At 43.5% G+C, this 21,017-nt stretch overlaps 1 protein-coding gene across 2 annotated transcripts in view; it reads left to right on the forward strand.

The window, feature by feature from the left end:
• Positions 1-21,017, forward strand: part of EXOC2 (exocyst complex component 2) — a 366,356-nt gene that overhangs the window by 312,136 nt on the left and 33,203 nt on the right. For both annotated transcript variants that reach the window (XM_082258649.1, XM_082258650.1), the window contains one exon: positions 935-1,076. In XM_082258649.1, the coding sequence (XP_082114775.1) occupies positions 935-1,076 (142 nt within the window). The remainder of the gene's footprint in view (positions 1-934; positions 1,077-21,017) is intronic.

Below are 21,017 nucleotides of genomic sequence, written 5' to 3' on the forward strand. Positions count from 1 at the left end.
GAACAATTGCCTTGTTACACAATGCGCAGGATTAACCCCATAGGTTCCACAGTGAGTATAACAAGCATGCTTTACTGCATATACAGACTGATTTTACTGTTGTAGGTTTGGTCACACTAACAAAATAGACCCCCCCCCCAAGAGTCTACCCTCTTGCTAAAAGTAATTAATTCCATGTTCAGCTGTTTTCTCTGTAGTTTTTAGGCAGTTAAGCAGATTAATTGCAGAAGCTAATTTAATCAGGATCCAACTGCCACAGACTTAAAATATGTGTTTGGTGTCGGTGGTTATTTTGCTGCAAGTTTCCTTGTAGATTGCAGGTGACTGTGTTTAATAATTCTAGCATTTTACTTTTTTAACTGCATCCTTGTCCACTCTTGCAGTCTTACATAGGCGTCTTCGGAGTTTTAGAAAGCTTCTCAGATCATATTCAGAGGAGTTGAGTTTTCAACTTTATTACACTTGCAAAGTTTTTTGGAAAGCAGTGTCCGCTCCCTAAATGTTTTTATTTTTGCCTGCTTAAATCCGAAATAACAGCTTAAAGACTTTATGAAAACCGTAAATCTTACGTCATACATATGTAGATATTTTAGATCTTCCTATAATTACTTTATATAATGATATTATATAAATACAAAGGTATTGTGGAGCTGTGTAATAAACAGTAATATGTGTGTTAATTTTGGGTACATATGGAATATACAGTATTGTTTATGGCAAGTCGTCCTTGATAGGGGGTTTTTAAATGTTTGTTTTTAAATTGTCTTTTTGTAGTTTCAAAACTGTGTTTTGTAATTGTCAAGCCAATATGATATATATTGAATTGTTGATGCAGGATAATCTAAACCTGGTGTATAATAGTACAATAGAAATATGTTTTAAAAATGTTGTCAAATTGTGAAATATAACATAAATTATTACTTTTAATTTCAAGGCCAGTACCGAGTCTCTCAGGGAGCTGGACCAAAGATTATTTGAAACTTTTATCGAGATGAAAGCAGATCCTATTGTTGGGTCCCTGGAGCCTGGTATTTATGCTGGGTATTTTGATTGGAAAGACTGCCTTATTCCTACAGGTAATGTAACCTATAGTATTGGTTTTACATTATTCAAAATTAAAACTAAAATTACTTTGGAACTGATGTGAAAATACTTTTATGTCATATCAGTCTTGTATGTCCAGCAATGTACTACTAACTCAAAATGTAAAAGGGACTTCTGTGGTGCATCAAGCCTTGTCTAAAGTGTCATAATACTAACTGAACACAATATCATAAAAGGGTTTTTGAACCATATGTTTATACATTTAAAATCTCCTTATTTAAAATAAAAATAAAAAAAAACATTTATGGGGGCTGTTCCCATCCCCATGATCAGGGCTCCTTTTACCTTCGCAACAAACTGATATCTGCTCTGGACCCACCAGTTGCTCATCAGATTCAGTTCCTGCTGCGTTGAACTGACAAGGTGGTCCTTGCCTCTATGCAGGTGCACTATTCTGCCTGTCCTTTCACACTCAATACCACCCTAGTGTCCAACATTCTGGGCACTGCAGTTAGAGCTAGGCTTACAGTATATATCCAGAGTATCAGGTGTTGGTGTTGGCTGCTGCATAATAGCCCTGGGTGCTATTAGTGAAGCAGCTAGCATTTATGTCAACTTTGTGTTCTGTTGTGTACTTGGAAAAAAAGTTATTTGGGGGGGTGTATAAACCATGTAATAATAAATATAACTGACAGTTTCTTTAGTCCCTGTGTCATCTATCCCAGCTTAACCCTGACTAAATTCCAATCCCTAAATCTTCAATAATAAAAAAAGAGATTGAGGATACTGTCAAGGGAGTGTCATTGCTGAAAGTACCAGGCCTGGACAGATATAACAATTAGTACTGTTGTATGCTGAAAAAAGAAATAGAACCTTTTTTGACCCACACACACAATCCACTTTTTATTGAAGAGATTACACTTCCAAAGGAATTTTTGGCAGTTAATATTGTCTTGATCTTAAAATTTGCAAAGGATCATGAGGAGGTGGCCTCTTATCATTCTATTCCACTTTTGAGTTTTATTATGAATTTGAAAATTCCCATGTCAATTATGGCTGGAAGGTTAAAACAAGAGGTTGGTTGGGAATCTGGTGCATAAACATTACCCTGGCTGAATATTATGTAATAATATAAGACCATTACTAGGTGTGTTACCACATTTTTACCACTTAAATTCCAATAGAAAGAAAATAGGGATGACCTCTCAGTATGGTCATCTTGGCAGATGTTGAGCAGGCTTTTGATATTATTTAATGGAAACATATCAATAATACAGTGGAGAAGTTTGGATTTAAAGGGAATGTTCTGGACTACATTAGAAAACTTTATCATGAATTGCCAACGTAAATAAAAACAATAAAGCCTCTGAGCTCATATGGGTTTACAGGGAAGTGAAACAGGACTGTCCCCTCTCACCCCTTATTTTCAGTTTGGCTATTAAGCCTTTGGCCCAAGTATATAAAAACTGGTTTATTGGTAAGTGCAAGAACCCAGAATAGCCCATATATCTCCCCTGAAAGATCTAGCAAAATCCTTAATAGGAGAGATTTCAGGTGCTTAACGTGGTTTATCATCTCTAGACCTAAACCGTATGATTTATAAGTATGTGAGATTGGGAAGTTTTGGAGTTAGCAGGGTGGCTTGAGAATCTGACTGAAGAACATATTTTTCTTACTCATTCATTAAGGGACATTGCAATCGCATAAGATGAGAACAGAATAGGGCAAAAAAAGGAAAGTGTCTAGAAAGAAAACGGCATTGAGAAATATGAGGTGTGGGGGGAAGAGGGGAAAGGAATCAAGGTTGGAGGAAGGGAAGAGAAAAATGGGGGAGGTAAGGGAGGTTCTAGGGGAGTCCCAGGGGAGCGCATGCGCTCTTGAAAGTCAGACAGATAAAAGCGATTGAACAAAAGATGGTGGTTGAGAACAGGAGATCCAAGGTTGCCAGACTTGGGTAACTTTAGTTTGGGTGTCTGCCAAAATTGAAATAAGCTTTTCATTTATCAAAATGTCTTGTCACTTTGTTTTTCACTGCTTTGAAGATGTCTTTGGGCTTATCTAGGAGGGCTTCTTAAGGTTTTTTGCGAATGTTTGTGCAGATTAAGGAGCAAATAAGGTTATAAACCCGAATCCATAGTCTGGACACATCCTCCATATATGAGCCATGGTGCCTTCTACACGGCAGCCATGAAAACTGGTAGAGGAGTAATCAAGCAAAATATTCACCAGATGTGCAGGAGTATAATACCACCTGTATTGGAGCTTATATGATTTTTCCATAATAAATACATTCTTTGAACTTTTAATGACTGCCTGCCATATCCTCCGCCAATCCTCAGGATCCAGTGGCCTGCTCAGTTCAGTCTCCAATTGGGTCTGGTATCACCTGGTAGTTGTCCGCTTTTGGATTAGATCTTTAAAAAAAAAGGATTTCAGTGCCATCTCCATTTAAAAGCCATTAATAAGAATTGAAGAGAATGATGACATAAAATTGAGTGGATAAAATGCCAATTGAATGTAACGGAAATGTTCATGCAAAGGTATGTCATGAGACAAAAGATGTAACTTTTTAGAGCTGATTATTCAGTAATGTTATAAATACAATAAAAATATTTATATGGGAGTAAGATACCTTAAACAATATTTTAGTGCGGAAGTTATGTTCCCTAAAAGTTCCACTTCTCTAAAACGCAGCACATGTATACTGTACTTACAAGAACAGGATGGTCAACAGAATTGAACCTCAGGTTCCTGTACAGCATGATGAATGTCTGAATTGGTCTTTGTTGCTATTGTGTTCTCCTATGGAATCTGCCCTATTTATACAGTAACTGATAAATTGTTCCTCTGTTTGCAACATTTAGCTAAATTTTTTTTGTGATAAGGAATAGCAGTTTACCTGTATATGAATACCCTGAAAATATTTTATGTTTAATTCCAGCTCTTTTAAAATCTGATTCCTAAAGCCTAGTTGAACATCTAGTTTAAATCAGCTAAATATATTCCAGGAGTATCAAAATAAAGGTGTTCAATGTCTTGAGGATTGTTCACACCTGTAGCAGCCCTTTGCGATCCCTCTAAAAAGTAATCCACAGTAGTGCTGTGGCTGCCAAACATCTAGTAAGCAACACTACCTCCTGATTTTCTGGCCACAAGCCAAACGGTTGTGGCAGTGCCCTATTCACTTCATTGCCCGCAACAAAATGATGCAACAGCCGCATGCTATTTTTTATGTGGGCAATCAAGGGGGACAGTAAGCCCCAGTTCACACTTGTGCGTGTGCGGGGTTCGCATGTAATGTCGGAGAGCACTGCTCCGACATTACATGCGATCGGCTGTGCGGTGTGAGTTTAGCCATACAGTTTGTATGGCTAAATTCGCACCGCAGCCGCTCCAAACACGCACAGGGACCCTTTTTTCTAGCCGCATCAGGATAGGATCGCACAGCGGTTCACACTTGTGCGATCCGATCCTGTGCGAACTGCACGATCGCACTGCGATATTCGATCAAACTGGGGGTGTCGTTAAGATTTCATTGACACCCTCAGCGTATCGCATATGGCAGTGTGAACTGCCGGGGGTGCGTGTGCGATGTGGGAACAGGTTGCGGATTCGCAGCCTTCCCGCACTCGCATAAATGTGAACCGAGGCTAAAACTGCAGCTCCACTCCTGTTTTTTCCATCACCTGTGTAAACAAAGTCTTAAAGTTTGTTTTCAGCCTAAGTAGAAAAGCCTGTCCTTTTGCCCCTTCTGCAGAGAAGGATCCGTTATTCATGTGAAAGCAGTGTGAAAATATTATCAGCACTGATGGATTTATTTGTTTATATACAGTGCCTTGCGAAAGTATTCGGCCCCCTTGAACTTTGCGACCTTTTGCCACATTTCAGGCTTCAAAGCTAAAGATATAAAACTGTAATTTTTTGTGAAGAATCAACAAGTGGGACACAATCATGAAGTGGAACAAAATTTATTGGATATTTCAAACTTTAACAAAAAAAAAACTGAAAAATTGGGCGTGCAAAATTATTCAGCCCATTTACTTTCAGTGCAGCACTCTCTCCAGAAGTTCAGTGAGGATCTCTGAATGATCCAATGTTGACCTAAATGACTAATGATGATAAATAGAATTCACCTGTGTGTAATCAAGTCTCCGTATAAATGCACCTGCACTGTGATAATCTCAGAGGTCCATTTAAAGCGCAGAGAGCATCATGAAGAACAAGGAACACACCAGGCAGGTCCGAGATACTGTTGTGGAGAAGTTTAAAGCCGGATGTGGATACAAAAAGATTTCCCAAGCTTTAAACATCCCAAGGAGCACTGTGCAAGTGATAATATTGAAATGGAAGGAGTATCAGACCACTGAAAATCTACAAAGACCTTGCCGTTCCTCTAAACTTTCAGCTCATACAAGGAGAAGACTGATCAGAGATGCAGCCAAGAGGCCCATAATCACTCTGGATGAACTGCAGAGATCTACAGCTGAGGTGGGAGACTCTGTCCATAGGACAACAATCAGTCGTATACTGCACAAATCTGGCCTTTATGGAAGAGTGGCAAGAAGAAAGCCATTTCTTAAAGATATCCATAAAAAGTGTCATTTAAAGTTTGCCACAAGCCACCTGGGAGACACACAAAACATGTGGAAGAAGGTGCTCTGGTCAGATGAAACCAAAATCGAACTTTTTGGCAACAATGCAAAACATTATGTTTGGCGTAAAAGCAACACAGCTCATCACCCTGAACACACCATCCCCACTGTCAAACATGGTGGTGGCAGCATCATGGTTTGGGCCTGCTTTTCTTCAGCAGGGACAGGGAAGATGGTTAAAATTGATGGGAACATGGATGGAGCCAAATACAGGACCATTCTGGAAGAAAACCTGATGGGAGTCTGCAAAAGACCTGAGACTGGGACGGAGATTTGTCTTCCAACAAGACAATGATCCAAAACATAAAGCAAAATCTACAATGGAATGGTTCACAAATAAACATATCCAGGTGTCAGAATGGCCAAGTCAACGTCCAGACCTGAATCCAATCGAGAATCTGTGGAAAGAACTGAAAATTGCTGTTCACAAATGCTCTCCTTCCAACCTCACTGAGCTCATGCTGTTTTGCATGGAGGAATGGGCAAAAATTTTAGTCTCTCGATGTGCAAAACTGATAGAGACATACCCCAAGCGACTTAAAGCTGTAATCACAGTAAAAGGTGGCGCTACAAAGTATTAACTTAAGGGGGCTGAATAATTTTGCACGCCCAATTTTTCAGTTTTTTATTTGTTAAAAAAGTTTGAAATATCCAATAAATTTCGTTCCACTTCATGATTGTGTCCCACTTGTTGTTGATTCTTGACAAAAAATTAGTTTTATATCTTTATGTTTGAAGCCTGAAATGTGGCAAAAGGTCGAAAAGTTCAGGGGGGGGGGTGAATACTTTCGCAAAGCACTGTGTGTATATATATATATATATATATATATATATATAAGGATTGATTTTATTATTTTTTGGCACTTCAATTTAATTACATCTTTCTTCTTACCACCTGGATTGCAAAATGTAATGTGAGACAACCCACTAACATGCTGTGTGTTGCCAAAGATGCTTCATGCATGATTTTTGGCCCGTTGTAGTGCATGTGGACCAGACAGGTATGAATAGGCAGTTAGGCTTTCCCCACTTTTGTTTTGATGCAGGTGGAATGTATTTAGCAGCTTTAAACTGTTCAGTTTAAAACTCTGTTTCTCATTCGTTCATTGATGGACACCGCTCCTGACCTTCTTAACCATTGGGTTATACTTCCCCCTACAGGAGAAGGTCCCTAGGCAGAAAAAAAGTCTGACTAAGCCTATGGTCAGTCCCAGGAGGTATACTCCCTCTATTTGCTATAGGTACTCCGTTTTTTTTCTTCCCAAGTCAGGAATAAGGACCTAGTTCCTTGCTGGGATCTCTGGTCCTGACTATTTTTTCTTTTTACATAGAACATTTTCTCCTGTTTTTTTCCTGTGAGATCTTCAATCAACTGCCGGACTGGGCAACGGCTAGATAATCTAGATCCAGTAGTCACCCGAGTCTGGCCAGTGAACGCGCGCAGACCTCAGCTCCATGCTAGGTCGGCCGCGACATGGCCCCACCAAACGAGGGCTGGCCTTCGAGTTAAACGCCTTGCGAGGTCACATACGAATGGGTCTTGGGCCTGAGTCGCATTGTTCATCCTGGCCAAAAGCCTCCCATTTGGATGGAGTGGAGGTTCTGTCTGGAGCCGTGCCCTCCTGGTTCCTGGTATAGTGAGTAGCTGTCCCCCCTCTCCCACTGGAGGGTTTTGGGGTGGATGTGGGCCCCTCCTTGGGACGGTTGAACCCCCAGGTTCCCCTACTTCCCGCCAGGCACCCCCTTCATCTATCGCCCCATCCTACCCCCCTCCACTTTTGATGGGGCGTTGTGGGTGTTCTGGTCCACCTCCTGGGGGGCAGGGAGCTATGCTGGCGATGGGGCAGGGGGTGCGCTACCGGTGACCAGTCGATCAGCTGTGCAGGGGAGGTTGTACCTGATGGGGGGCTCCTAACAGGGACCCTTGTCCTCCCTGGGCCTGGCCTTGAGGCCTAGGAATCACTTCTGGGAGCCTCATGGTGCCACGCAGGGCCGCCATTTTCTTATAGCCTGTGTGCTCAATGTACGGCGGCCATGTCTGTGTAGTCCAGCAGCCTTTTTACAGTGGTTTGCCATTGAAAATAGCGGCAGCCATTATAGTGGAGCCCTGTGTGTGATGGTTTCGGCAGTGGGAGCCCCTCCTCATCTCCTGGTGCTGACTCCTGGATCTTTTCACTTCCTGATCACCGCGAGTAGAGTGCAGATTTTCCTGGTGGCTGCAGGTGCCTGTTTCTGCTGGGTGGGGAGTCTGGTGGGGTCCTCTTCCCTCACTGCTGGGGATCGCGTGGTGTTTTGTGACTGGCAATCGGGTGGTGCTGCCAGCGCGGGGAGGGGGTTGTCCCTTTGTGGTGTTTTACACCTTTTTGTGCAGTCCCCCTGGTGACCCATGGAGTCTTTGGAGCACATCTTCCCACCTGATCCCCTCTCTGAGGCTGCAATGCCCTCCAGGTCCCAACCATCCATTGATGCACTGTTGGAGGTCTTGGAGTCCTTTGTGTCCTGGGTGGAGGTGGCTTTTGGGCGCCGGGCTAGCGAAAACGGCCCCTACCTTCCCCTGCCTCATCTGTCTAATCAGATCCAGAATCTGATTCGGCCACCGCGGACGTGGGTCACCCTGTTGGGTCTGCAACCACGTGCCCAAAAACCTCGAATAGTGAGGACGATTCCTCCACATCTGCAACCGCGCACGAAAAGGCGCTGGTGGAAGCACTGATTGTATCTGTGCGTGAGACCTTAAAGATGATGCAGCGCAGGTTCCCTTTGGCACTCATAAGCCATCCAGAGCGGCAAAGGTGTTTCCTTTTCCCGCCTATTTTGACAAAATTGTCGCTAAAGAGTGGGGATGACCAAAGCGTCCACTCGGGGTCCCTAAACGACCCTCAGGTTTCCAGATTGAACAAGGAGTCCCCGGCCTTTAAGGATCCGGCTGACAGGAAACTGTGCTCCCAATATGTACGCTCTGGCTGGTTTGGCACTAAGGCCAGTGTTAACCATTTCCCTGCTGTCGCAAACTCTGACTTAGTGGGCTAAGCTTTTATGTCGTGGCCTGGAAGGAGAATAGCTCCCCACTGTCTTTGCTGAGCTGGTGGAACAGCTGGTCCAGGGGCTGCAGTTATCTGTGATGCCTCTTTGGATGCGGCTCCCCTAGTGGTTCGGCTCCCTGTTTCGCCAGTGGTCCTTTCGGCGTGTCTTTTGCATAAATGCTGGTGTGGACCAGAATTTTAAAAAGGCCTTGACTGCTTTCCCCTTACAAGGAGATAGCCTGTTTGGAGCTACCCTGGATGACATCATTAAAGGTCTTACAGGAGGGGGGGGGGGAGAGTACCTTTCTTCCGCAGGCTACTAAGGCCAAGGACCCTCATCGTAGACATGGGCCCCCCTCCTCGGCTCATAAGATGTTTTTTCATCCCTGTTTCATCCCTGACTGAAAATGGCTCTGGAGGATCCAAACGAACCTGGTCTGGCAAGCCGAGAGCACCTTTTCCAGACCCGCGGACAAGGCTCCTTCAGCATGAAGGTGCACCCTCACCAGTGTCGAGTCCCGCTACTAGATCAAGTTTCCATCTTGTCCCCCGGCAAGGTTCTTTCCTTCCAACTTGCACCTGTCCCCGGACCGCTTACAGAGTAACAAGACCTGTTACTTCAAGGGGTGATTGTTCCGGTTCCGACTTCGGAACTTTTTCAGGGTTTTTACTCAAACCTGTTCACAAGCCCCAGAAAGGAAGGCAAGGTGAGTCCAATCCTAGACCTCAAGGTGCTGAACTGCTTTATGCGGGTGCAGAATTTCAGAATGGAGTCCATTCTCATGGTGGTGGCATCTCTGCATCAGGGTGATTTTCTTGCCTCTATCAACATCAAGGATGCTTACTTTCACATTCCATTCCGGTTCACACCACCATGTTACTGTTGTATACAGGCATGATGCCCTGAAAAAAAAAGTACTGCATGCATTCCACTGCCTTGCACAATTTGGCCGGCAATTGAACTTTATGACATGTCTGTGTGACACATTACTAAAGTTTGTTTAAAAAAAAGAAAACCGGAAACAGTGCCATCCACCAAGCTGCAGTCCACTTTAAGACTTGACCTCCACTTCTGTAGTCAACTTCCCCTTTGATGAAGTAAAAACGGATGAAACATGTAGGGCAAACCTGATGCTGGAAGTGAGTAGGAACTGTGTCCTGTCATTTTTGTTGTTTTTGTGACCTGGGAAGGATTGGAGTGGGTGGTGGCTTCTCTGTATATCTTTGCCTACACATCTACAGTATCTCATCTACAGTATCTCACAAAAGTGAGTACACCCCTCACATTTTTGTAAATATGTTGTTATATTTTTTTATGTGACAACACTGAAGAAATGACACTTTGCTACAATGTAAAGTGGTGAGTGTGCAGCTTGAATAAGTGTAAATTTGCTGTCCCCTGAAAATAACTCAACACACAGCCAGTAATGTCTAAAACGCTGGCAACAAAAGTGAGTACACCCCTAACTGAAAATGTCCAAATTGGGCCCAAAGTGTCAATATTTTGAGTGGCCACCATTATTTTCCAGCACTGCCTTAACCCTCTTGGGCATGGAGGTCACCAGAGCTTCACAGGTTGCCACTGGAGTCCTCTTTCACTCCTCCATGACGACATCACAGAGCTGGTGGATGTTAGAGACCTTGCGCTCCTCCACATTCTGTTTGAGGATGCCACACAGATGCTCAACAAGGTTTAGGTCTGGAGACATACTTGGCCAGTCCATCACCTTTACCCTCAGCTTCTTTAGCAAGGCAGTGGTCATCTTGGAGGTGCGTTTGGGGTCGTTATCATGTTGGAATACTGCCCTGCAGCCCAGTCTCCGAAGGGAGGGGATCATGTTCTGCTTCAGTATGTCACTGTACATGTTAGCATTCATAGTTCCCTCAATAAACTGTAGCTCCCCAGTGCCAGCAGCACTCATGCAGCCCCAGACCATGACACTCCCACCACCATGCTTGACTGTAGGCAGGACACACTTGTCTTTGTACTCCTTACCTGTTTGCCGCCACACAAACTTGACACCATCTGAACCAAATAAGTTTATCTTGGTCTTATCAGACCACAGGACATGGTTCCAGTAATCCACGTCCTTAGTCTGCTTGTCTTCAGCAAACTGTTTGTGGGCTTTCTTGTGCGTCATCTTTAGAAGAGGCTTCCTTCTGGGACAACAGCCATGCAGACCAATTTGATGCAGTGTGCAGTGTATGGTCTGAGCACTGACAGGCTTACCCCCCACCCCTTCAACCTCTGCAGCAATGCTGGCAGCACTCATACGTCTACTTCCCAAATACAACCTCTGGATATGACGCTGAGCATGTGCATTCAACTTCTTTGGTCGACCATGGCGAGGCCTGTTCCGGGTGGAATCTATCCTGTTAAACCACTGTATGGTCTTGGCCACCATGCTGCAGCTCAATTTCAGGGTCTTGACAAGGCCCTCTTTATGTAGAGTAACAATTATTTTTTTCAGATCCTCAGAGAGTTCTTTGCTATAAGGTGCCATGCTGAACTTCCAGTGCCCAGTATGAGAGAGTGAGAGCGATAACACCAAATTTAGCACACCTGCTCCCCAATCACACCTGAGACCTTGTAACACTAACGAGTCACATGATATCGGGGAAAAATGGCTAATTGGGCCCAATTTGGACATTTTCACTTAGGGGTGTACTCACTTTTGTTGCCAGCGGTTTAGACATTAATGGCTGTGTGTTGATTATTTTGAGTGACAGCAAATTTACACTGTTATACAAGCTGTACACTCTCTACTTTACATTAGCAAAGTGTCATTTCTTCAGTGTTGTCACATGAAAAGACATAATAAAATATTTACAAACATGTGAAAGGTGCATATGCTTGATTCTAAGCTTATTTCCTAAACAGCCTTTGTGGGCGCCTTGATTACTTGTGTCAAATAAATTTGGCTGTTTAAGATACTTCATTATGGGGGCCTGATTTGTTGTTATTTTCATGCTGGTGATAAATTTTACTGAATGGGGAGAGGACAGCAGTCGGGGTCAAGTCCCTAAAGTGGACTGCACCTGTTTGAAAGATCATTGAAATTAATGACAAGCTGTGTTTGTTTAATCTTGTAGTGAAATAGGCACGCACTTCGGGTACATGCATTTTCCTGTGTTAGTGGTTGTGGCCACTTTGGATTAGAAGAAGAAGCATATGTCGTACTTTATAGGCCCCATGCACACAGGGCGTTTTTGCAACTGCTGTTAGCAGCGTCAGACATTTTTTTTTTTTTGCAGCTGCAAAACGCCCATCCATGTTATTCTATGTGAATAGGTATGGGGTACATTGGGGAGACAGCGTCGGAGGAGGACCGCCGGTAGAAGAATAGCGGAGGGGAGAAGACCAGAACGGAGAAGAACGGATAAAGATTTTTAATAAACTTTTCAAAACGTCTCCTATCATTATTTACAAACACTGCCTTTTATAGGGTGAGTGGGTAGGGGTACAATGTACACCATACCCATTCACATAGGGAGGGGGTCCGGGATCTGGGGGCCCCTTGTTAAAGGGGGCTTCCAGATTCCGATAAGCCCCCTGCCTGCAGACCCCCACAACCACTGCCCAGGGTTGTTGGGAAGAGGCCCTTGTCCTCATCAACATGGGGGCAAGGTGCTTTGGGGTGGGGGTGATGCAGAGCCCCCCTCTGCCCCAAAGCACCCAACCCGCCATGTTGAGTGCGTGTGGCCTGGTATGGTCCACGGGGGGTGGGGCTGCTCGCCAATTTAACATTGCAGTCCTCCCTGACCTCCATTAACAAAAGTTATTGCATTGTTTTGACAGACTGTAGCTTGTTCTGTGAACGGGGGAGAGGCAGATGAATGACAGAATCCTCTCCTTCTTTTCACAGACTGTGTTATATGCTGTGGAAACAATGCAATGTCTTTAGTCATTGATTGAGAGAGGAGAAAGGGGTCTGTCCCCATCAGGATCTTTTTCGAAGTACCACAGTGTTAGACCTGAAGCTTTTAACCACTTCCCGACCACCCGCCGCCTTTTTACTGCGGCAGGGTGGCTCTCCTGCGCAAACCAATGTAGGTCTACGTCACTCGTGCGCGGGAAGCTAGGGGGCGAGCGCACGCCGGTGTGCTCCCACCCCTACTCAGCAGCGGGGAAGCCGATGCACGGGTCAAGCGGCTTCCATTACCGCCTGACACCCGCGATTGCTCCCCGCTGAGAGAAGGACGGTCGGCTGTTGTAAACACAGCCGACCGTTCTTCTCTCCTCAATGACCATAGAGCACATGTGATCCTTCTATATAGGATCACATGTCTCTATGGTCATTTCAGAAGCCAAGCCCCCCCACAGTTAGAATTACTCCCCTAGGGTCACATTTACCCCTTGATCACCTATACTGTTAACCCCTTCCTTGCCTGTGTCATTATTACAGTAACAGTGCATATTTTTAGCACTGATTACTGTAGTAATGTCACTGGGACCCCCAAAAGTGTCAAAAATGTCAGTTAGGGGTCCGATCTGTCCGCCGCAATGTCGCAGTCCTGCAAAAAATCGCAGATCGCCGCCACTACTAGTAAAAAAATAGAAAAACAATAAAAATTACATAAATCTTTCCCGTAGTTAGTAGACGCAATAACTTTTGCACAAACCAATCAAAATACGCTTATTGCAATTTTTTTTTTACCAAAAATATGTAGCAGAAAATAAATTGGCCTAAAATATTAAAATTTTTTGATTTTTACATTTTTTTTTTTGAGAATGTCATATAACAGAATGTGAAAAATATATATATTTTTTTTTTTTCAAAATTGTCGCTTTTTTTTGTTTATAGTGCAAAAGATAAAAATCGCACTGGTGAATAAATACCACCAAAAGAAAGCTCAATTTGTGGGAAAAAAAAGGACGTAAATTTTATTGGGGTACAGCGTCGCATGACCGCGCAATTGTCCGTTAAAGTAACGCAGTGCCGAATCGCAAAATAGGTCCTGGTCATTAAAGCGGCAAATCCTTCCGGTCTTGAAGTGATTAAAGGAGATGTATAGGAATCCGTTTTTTCACAATATATAATTACCTAGGTGGATGCAGCATCAGTCCCTCGGTGCCTCTGCAATGAGAACCGAGCGATCGAACATCGCAACTGTCAGTCAGCAGCTCTCTGCTCTGTCCACTCCTCACTGATTGGAGCACTGGGATGTGGAGGGGTGGGGTGTGGCCGGCTCAGTCTTTCGGGCTCGCTCAGAGGCTGAGCCGGGTGTCGGTCCAGGCACCTGGCGGATCCCGACTCCGTGATCGTGATGACGCGGTGCCTGAACCGACTTCTGTGATGTCAGCAGAGAGCGGACTTCCGCTGAAAACGGGTCACAGGAGTGCAGAACGAACTGCTGTGATCCATAGGAAACGTACAGTCAAACGAGCTTTGGCTGCACATCTCCTTTAACCAATGCTGCGCCAAAAGTTCAGCACAACGAAAAGACTAGGCATCAGTGGAGAAAAGGTGTTTACAGGAACCATCAGCCTGCAAGACGTGGGATATATTTCATTACAGATAAGTTATGTGAATGCAATTGTTGCAAAAAAAAAAGTTGTGTCAATTTTAAGAAACTGACAGTTCAGCCAAAAAGCTTCAGCTCATTAAGCGCAGTGTGCTTGCTTTACCTACATGTATCATTTTCACATCTTGACCACAGGACAGTTTTTGCTTTCAGATTACCTATAGACACTTTGTGTAGTATTTGACCACAGCTCAGCTTAAAGGAATACATTTCACTAAAGCCTAAAATGATTTGGAGCATGATACACAAGGTTTTGACTGAAAAGAATCTATTCATTCACATAACGTTTAAGCGTATAATACAAGTATAAAAAAATTGGACACAGTCCAGGGCATGTTCTTCAGGCTGTCCTTCACAAGACCATGCAGTTACCATATGTAGCATTGCGCCTTAATGTTCCCTGGTGACACATCTGATTTCAGCGCAGCTTTGAGCGTCATTGCATCCTTGATCTGCAGTCATTTGTCTGTCCTTCTTAAAAACAATATGTTTTACAATAAATGGAGAAATAGGTTTAGCTCATGTTTAATGTTTTGGAAAACAAGCAATATTACCTATTGGCTTAGCACGCTAAAAAGTACCTACTTTATTTATAACACACTTTGATTCTAATTTTAGCAGCAGTAGGCAATTTGTGCAGCAATTGCTAAAAACAGGAAATGTGGTTAAATAAGTGGGTATGTTCCAATAATGTTTCCAAAATTGTGTTAAGTATTGTGAATGAAACTTCTAGTAGACTTTTTTGTGTCTAAAAGCTGTTAACAGAAGTTTTGACATATTATTTTATTGCACTCTTACTGAAGTCATATTCGCTTTAATGGAAACACATGAGAAAACTATGTAGCCTGCGATTGCTAACCTCTCGTTTATGTGTATGTAAACCGTGACAAAGAACTTTTCTTATTTGCTGTCTTCTGGTCTGATAAATATACAGTGCCTTGAAAAAGTATTCATACACCTTAAAATTTTCCATATTTTGTCATGTTATAACCAAAAATGTAAATGTATTTTATTGGGATTTTGTGTGATAGATGAACACAAAGTTGCACATAATTGTGAAGTGTAAGGAAAATGATAAATGATTTTTAACAAATATCTGAAAAGTGTGGAGTGCATTTGTATTCAGACCCCTTTACTCTGATACCCCTAACAAAAATCTAGTGGAACCAATTACCTTCAGAGGTCACCTAATTAGTAAATAGAGTCCACCTGTGTCTAATTTATTCTCAGTATAAATACAGCTGTTCTGTGAAGCCCTCAGAGGATTGTTAGAGAACCTCGGTGAACAAACAGCATTGTAAAGGCCAAAGAACACACCAGATAGGGATAAAGTTGTGGAGAAGTTTAAAGCAGGGTTAGGTTATAAAAAATATCCCAAGCTTTGAACTTCTCACAGAGCACTGTTCAATCCATCATCCGAAAATGGAAAGAGTATGGCACAACTGCAAACCTATCAAGACATGGCCGTCCACCTAAACTGACAGGCTGGGCAAAGAGAGCATTAATCAGAGAAGCAGCCAAGAGGCCCATGATAACTCTGGAGGAGCTGCAGAGGTCTACAGCTCAGGTGGTAGAATCTGTTCCCAGGACAACTATTAGTCTTGCACGCCACAAATCTGCCCTTTATGAAAGAGGGGTAAGAAAAAAGCCATTGTTGAAAGAAAGCCATAAGAAGTGCCGTTTGCAGTTTGTGAGAAGCCATGTGGGGGACACAGCAAATGTGGAAGAAGGTGCTCTGGTCAGATGAGACCAAAATGGAACTTTTTGGCCTAAAAGCAAAACGGTATGTGTGGCGGAAAACTAACACTGCACATCCCCTAAACACACCATGAAACGTGGTGGCAGCATCATGTTGTGGGGATGCTTTTCTTCATCAGGGACAGGGAAATCTGCAAAAAACTTGAGACTGGGGCGGAGGTTCACTTTTTAGCAGGATAACGGCCCTAAACATACAGCCAGAGCTACAATTGAATGGTTTAGATCAAAGCACATTCATGTTTTAGAATGGCCCAGTCAAAGTCCAGACCCAAATCCAATTGAGAATCTGTGGATACGATACCGGTAGCTCCCTTCTGACATGGTACACCAGCCTCCACGAATAACCTTCAGGCAGATTGATGTCTACTGACATGTAAGTCATGTATATTTTTATATGTGAGTAAATGTGAATGTATTACACTATCTCGGATCCCTTTCTCTTTTATGAGCTTCAGCCCGTAATGACCACCCATAAGGAAATACCTCTTGCCTCACTTACCAACCCAGCTCGATAGACCCATATGCTATACAGCTAAGGGGTCTACAGCATCTGGTAAGTGCGCTTCACCTAAGGGAGTGGATCACTAAATACTGCACAAGCAACTTATTTTTTGCACTTTGGAAGAGGAATTGTTTCACTGGACACTTGTTTATGTACTGACTACATATTTATGAACTTTTAATATCCTATTTGGAGGATCATAGTTTATCTTTTGTCTTTCATTCATTTATTTACCGACTCAATTCTCACTATTAGCACTTATAGATTGCATAGTATTATATGTTTTCACTGGCCACATGATTGTGGATGTGGTTTTCACTGAGCACATGGTTTATGTTATATGGTTTTTATTTGACACATAATTTACGAATTTCTATGCACTAGTTTCTAGTAGCGGTGGTCCACTGACCACTTAAGGGGTATTATTTATTTATTAATCTTGCGTATGATACAACACCAGACCCAGCTCTGGTAGTTGCATTTATTTGCACTTCTTCACACATTGGATTCACTTTTCCATATATCATTTCCCTTTTCTCCATAGTTATTTAAATATTTATGGTGGGCTTGGGTGGTGCGCTGTAAGGTTTGTAATATAAGCATTCTTTCACAGTGTGATGATCAGCAGCATACCCATTGGTGGTGCCCATATTACATTTTAGCGCAGGGTTGTCTTTACTTTTTCCACAAAACTTGAAAATTGCTGTTCACAAATGCTTTCTATGCAACCTGACAGAGCTATTTTGCAAAAAAGAATGGGACAAAATGTCACTCTCTAGATGTGCAAAGCTGGTAGACATAACAAAAAAGACTTGCAGCTATAATTGCAGTGAAAGGTGATTCTACAAAGTATTGACTTTGCGGGGAGGAATACAAATGCATGGCACACTTTTCAGATATTTATTTGTAAAAATGTTTGAAAACCATTTATCATTTTCATTCCACTTCACAATTATGTGCCACTGTGTGTTCTATCACATAAAATCCCAATAAAATACATTTAAGTTTTTGGTAAGTGATAAAATGTTGAAACTTTCAAGAGGTATGAATACTTTTTCAAAGCACTGTACCATTGATAGTGTTGTTTATTTTTCTGTTTAATAAATGAAAAAATTCTTGATTTTGCCAGAAATCTTATGAACTGATCTTTTTTTTTAAATGAGAGTGGAGATCTGCAGTTGAAAAATACAGATACTTAGGGATTGTAATCCAGTACCATCTGAAATTTACTTTGAACTAAACCAAACGCTGCTAATCCAAAAAATTTCTACCAAATGTCAGATGTAGCCAGTGGCGTACCAATGGGGGTGCGGGGGGTGCCACACACTGGGGGGGGGATGTCAGGCCTGCGCCGTTTAGGGGTCTATGTCTATATGTAAGCAACTGCAGTAGCTGCTCCTTCAGTCTGTGCTGCTCATGGGGGGGGGGGGGGCGGGGTTGAGAAAGTGAGTGCCCGAGCAGCCTCCCTGTGTGCCTGGATAGGAGGAGCGGTGGGGCAGCTGCATATAGAGGAATTTATCTTTCCATATTCCTACTGCAGCCGCAGAATGCCTGCAGAAGGGAGAGGTGGAGAATTGGGCATTAAGCAGCTGCAGGAGGAATATGGAAAGACCAATTCCTCTATATGCAGCTGCCCCACCGCTCCTTCTGTCCAACTTCTTTTGCTGGCCCCCAGCGCTCTCTAGCTTCCCCCCCCCTCCCCAGTGCTCTTCAGCTCCCCCCCCATGGTCTCTGCCCCCCCCCCCCCCGAGATCTTCAGTTCCCCCCAGTGCTCTCCAGTCGCCCCCCAGTGCTCTCTGTCCACCTCCCACCCCCCTGTGCTCTCCGTCCCCCTGGTTCTCCCTGGCCCCCCCCGTAGTGCTCCCTGCCCCCCTAGTGCTCTTCCATATTCTATCATGTCCGCAATCTCTGACCATCTCTTGTATCATGTCTGCATTCTCTGACCATCTCTTGTATCACCTCCGCAGTCTCTGACCATCTCTTGTATCATGTCCGCAATCTCTGACCATCTCTTGTATCATGTCTGCATTCTCTGACCATCTCTTGTATCATGTCCTCAGTCTCTGACCACCTACTGTATCATGCCTGCAGTCTCTGACTATCTCCTATATCATGTCCACAGTCTCTGCCCATCTCGTGTCATGTCCGCAGTCTCTGACCATCTCCTGTATCATGTCTGCAGTCCCTGACCATCTCCTGTATCATATCTGCACATCTGACTATCTCCTGTATCATGTCTGCGGTCTCCGACCATCTTCTGTAGCATGTCTCCAATCTCCTACTCAAACTTAAACACATTGCTAGTAGTATTAGCTATCTGTTTATGCCGAAGGTAGGAATTTGCAGGGGAGGAGAGTGTCAAAGGGGGCACTGTGATTAGTGACAGGGTAGGGGGGAGACTGCAAGGGGCACTGTGTGATGGGAGGCTGTGAAATTTGTGCAAAAAATAATCTTGAAAATGTTACACATTTTTGTGGGTCTTTTTACATTTTAAAGTTGGGGGGGGGGGTGCCAGATATAGACATCCACCCGGGTGCCAAATTCTCTAGGTATGCCACTAGATGTAGCAATCCCTTCTGTTAAAGTTAGTGAGGCATAAATTCCTAATTAAAATGATCTACCTTCCAAAATCCTTGTATGCTCTGCAATCATCCTCATACGCTACAACATGGGCCCCTTCATGGAAAAAAAGGGCCACAGTCCTAGCTCTATGAAGGGCTAACTAAATAACTATTCAGACTCTCCCTCTAGAAGTGTAACAAAAATTCTCCTCTTGAGAATGAGTTAAAAAAACATTTTCATCCTGCACACCTATGTGGCAGTGTTAATTTTGGCAGCAAATTTCGATTTAGTTTTAGTCTTAGCCTTTTGACTAAAATGTCAATTTAGTTTTAGTCCCATTTTAGTCGTCTGTAAATGTTTTAGTTTTAGTCGTATTTCATTGACTAAAATCTCCAGTACATTTTAGTCGACTAAAACTCATTTTAGAGGTCTAAAATCAAACGGGTTTAGTTAAATTGTGATGCATTATTTAGGAATTTCTCTACAATTTACAAACTCATTATATACTACTGGAGTAAAAAATAAATATATAATATTATGTAATTATTTTGGTATTACATTTTAAAAAAACTCACAGCTACAGATTTAGCCACTCTGGATGGTCTGAGGAGGCCTGTAATGCACACAGTGGTCTGAGGAGGCCTGTAATGCTGCACAGTGCTTTGGACAGTGGTCTAAAGAGGCATGTAATGCTGCACAGTGTTCTGGACAGTGGTCTGAGGAAGCCTGTAATGCTGCACAGTGCTCTGAGAAGACCTGTATTGCTGCACAGTGCTCTGGACAGTGGTGTGAGGGGGGCCTGTAATGCTCCACAGTGCAGTGGACAAACAGTGGCTGTAATCCTACACAGTGCTCTGGACAGTGGTCTGAGGAGGCCTGTAATGATGCACAGTGGTCTGCGGAGGCCTGTAATGATGCACAGTGGTCTGCGGAGGCCTGCAATGCTGCACAGTTCTCTGGATGGTGGTCTGAGAAGGCCGGTAATGCTGCACAGTGCTCTGGATGGTGGTCTGAGAGGCCTGTAATGCTGCACAGCTTTCTGGATGGACGGTGGCTGTAATATCGCACAGTGCTCTGGATGGTGGTCTGAGAAGGCCGGTAATGCTACACAGTGCTCTGGATGGTGGTCTGAGAGGCCTGTAATGCTGCACAGTGTTCTGGATGGACGGTGGCTGTAATGTCACACAGTGCTCTGGATGGTGGTCTGAGAAGGCCGGTAATGCTGCACAGTGCTCTGGATGGTGGTATGAGAGGCCTGTAATGCTGCACAGTGCTCTGGCTGGTGGTATGAGAGGCCTGTAATGCTGCACAGTGCTCTGGATGTTGGTATTAAAGGCTTGTAATGCTGCACAGTGCTGGATGGTAGCCTCAGGTCTGAGGGATGGCCTGTAATGCACAGTGTCTGGTGGTCAGAGGAGGCCTGTAAAGCAGAGACAGTGCTTTGGACGAACGGTGGTCTGAGGGGTCTGTAATTGTAATGTACAGTGATAAAGCAGGTGCAGCGCTGATCAGTTTCAAAATAACCCACATCCAAAAAGGGAAAATAAATTAAGTCTTCTGATAGTATGCTATGGAAAACCACCACCGACACCCAATTCCAGAGCCTCTTACCAATTAGCATAGACCCTTACTATAAAGGTCTATGGAAGCAGTAGATCATTAATAGGTACTGGCAGCACTGGAATCTTGTCGGTTTGCCACCACAGTATTCATCTCCATTATGTCTCCATACAAAAAGATCGTCATGCGGAAATAAATGAAACAATCCTCATGGTGTATACTGTTGCAATACTACTTTATTAAGAATCAAAATCACTTACACAGAAGTAAGAGACCAAACACGTCCAGCATGTAGTGTTTTAAGTCTGTTTCCAACAATCAAGATGGCCACAGTATCCCGGACTGCAAGATAACAATGCGTCGTTGGCTCCTCCCTACGCATTTCATTAG

This window comes from Pelophylax lessonae, assembly GCF_965119305.1.
Source record: "Pelophylax lessonae genome assembly, chromosome: 5".
NCBI lineage: Eukaryota > Metazoa > Chordata > Amphibia > Anura > Ranidae > Pelophylax > Pelophylax lessonae.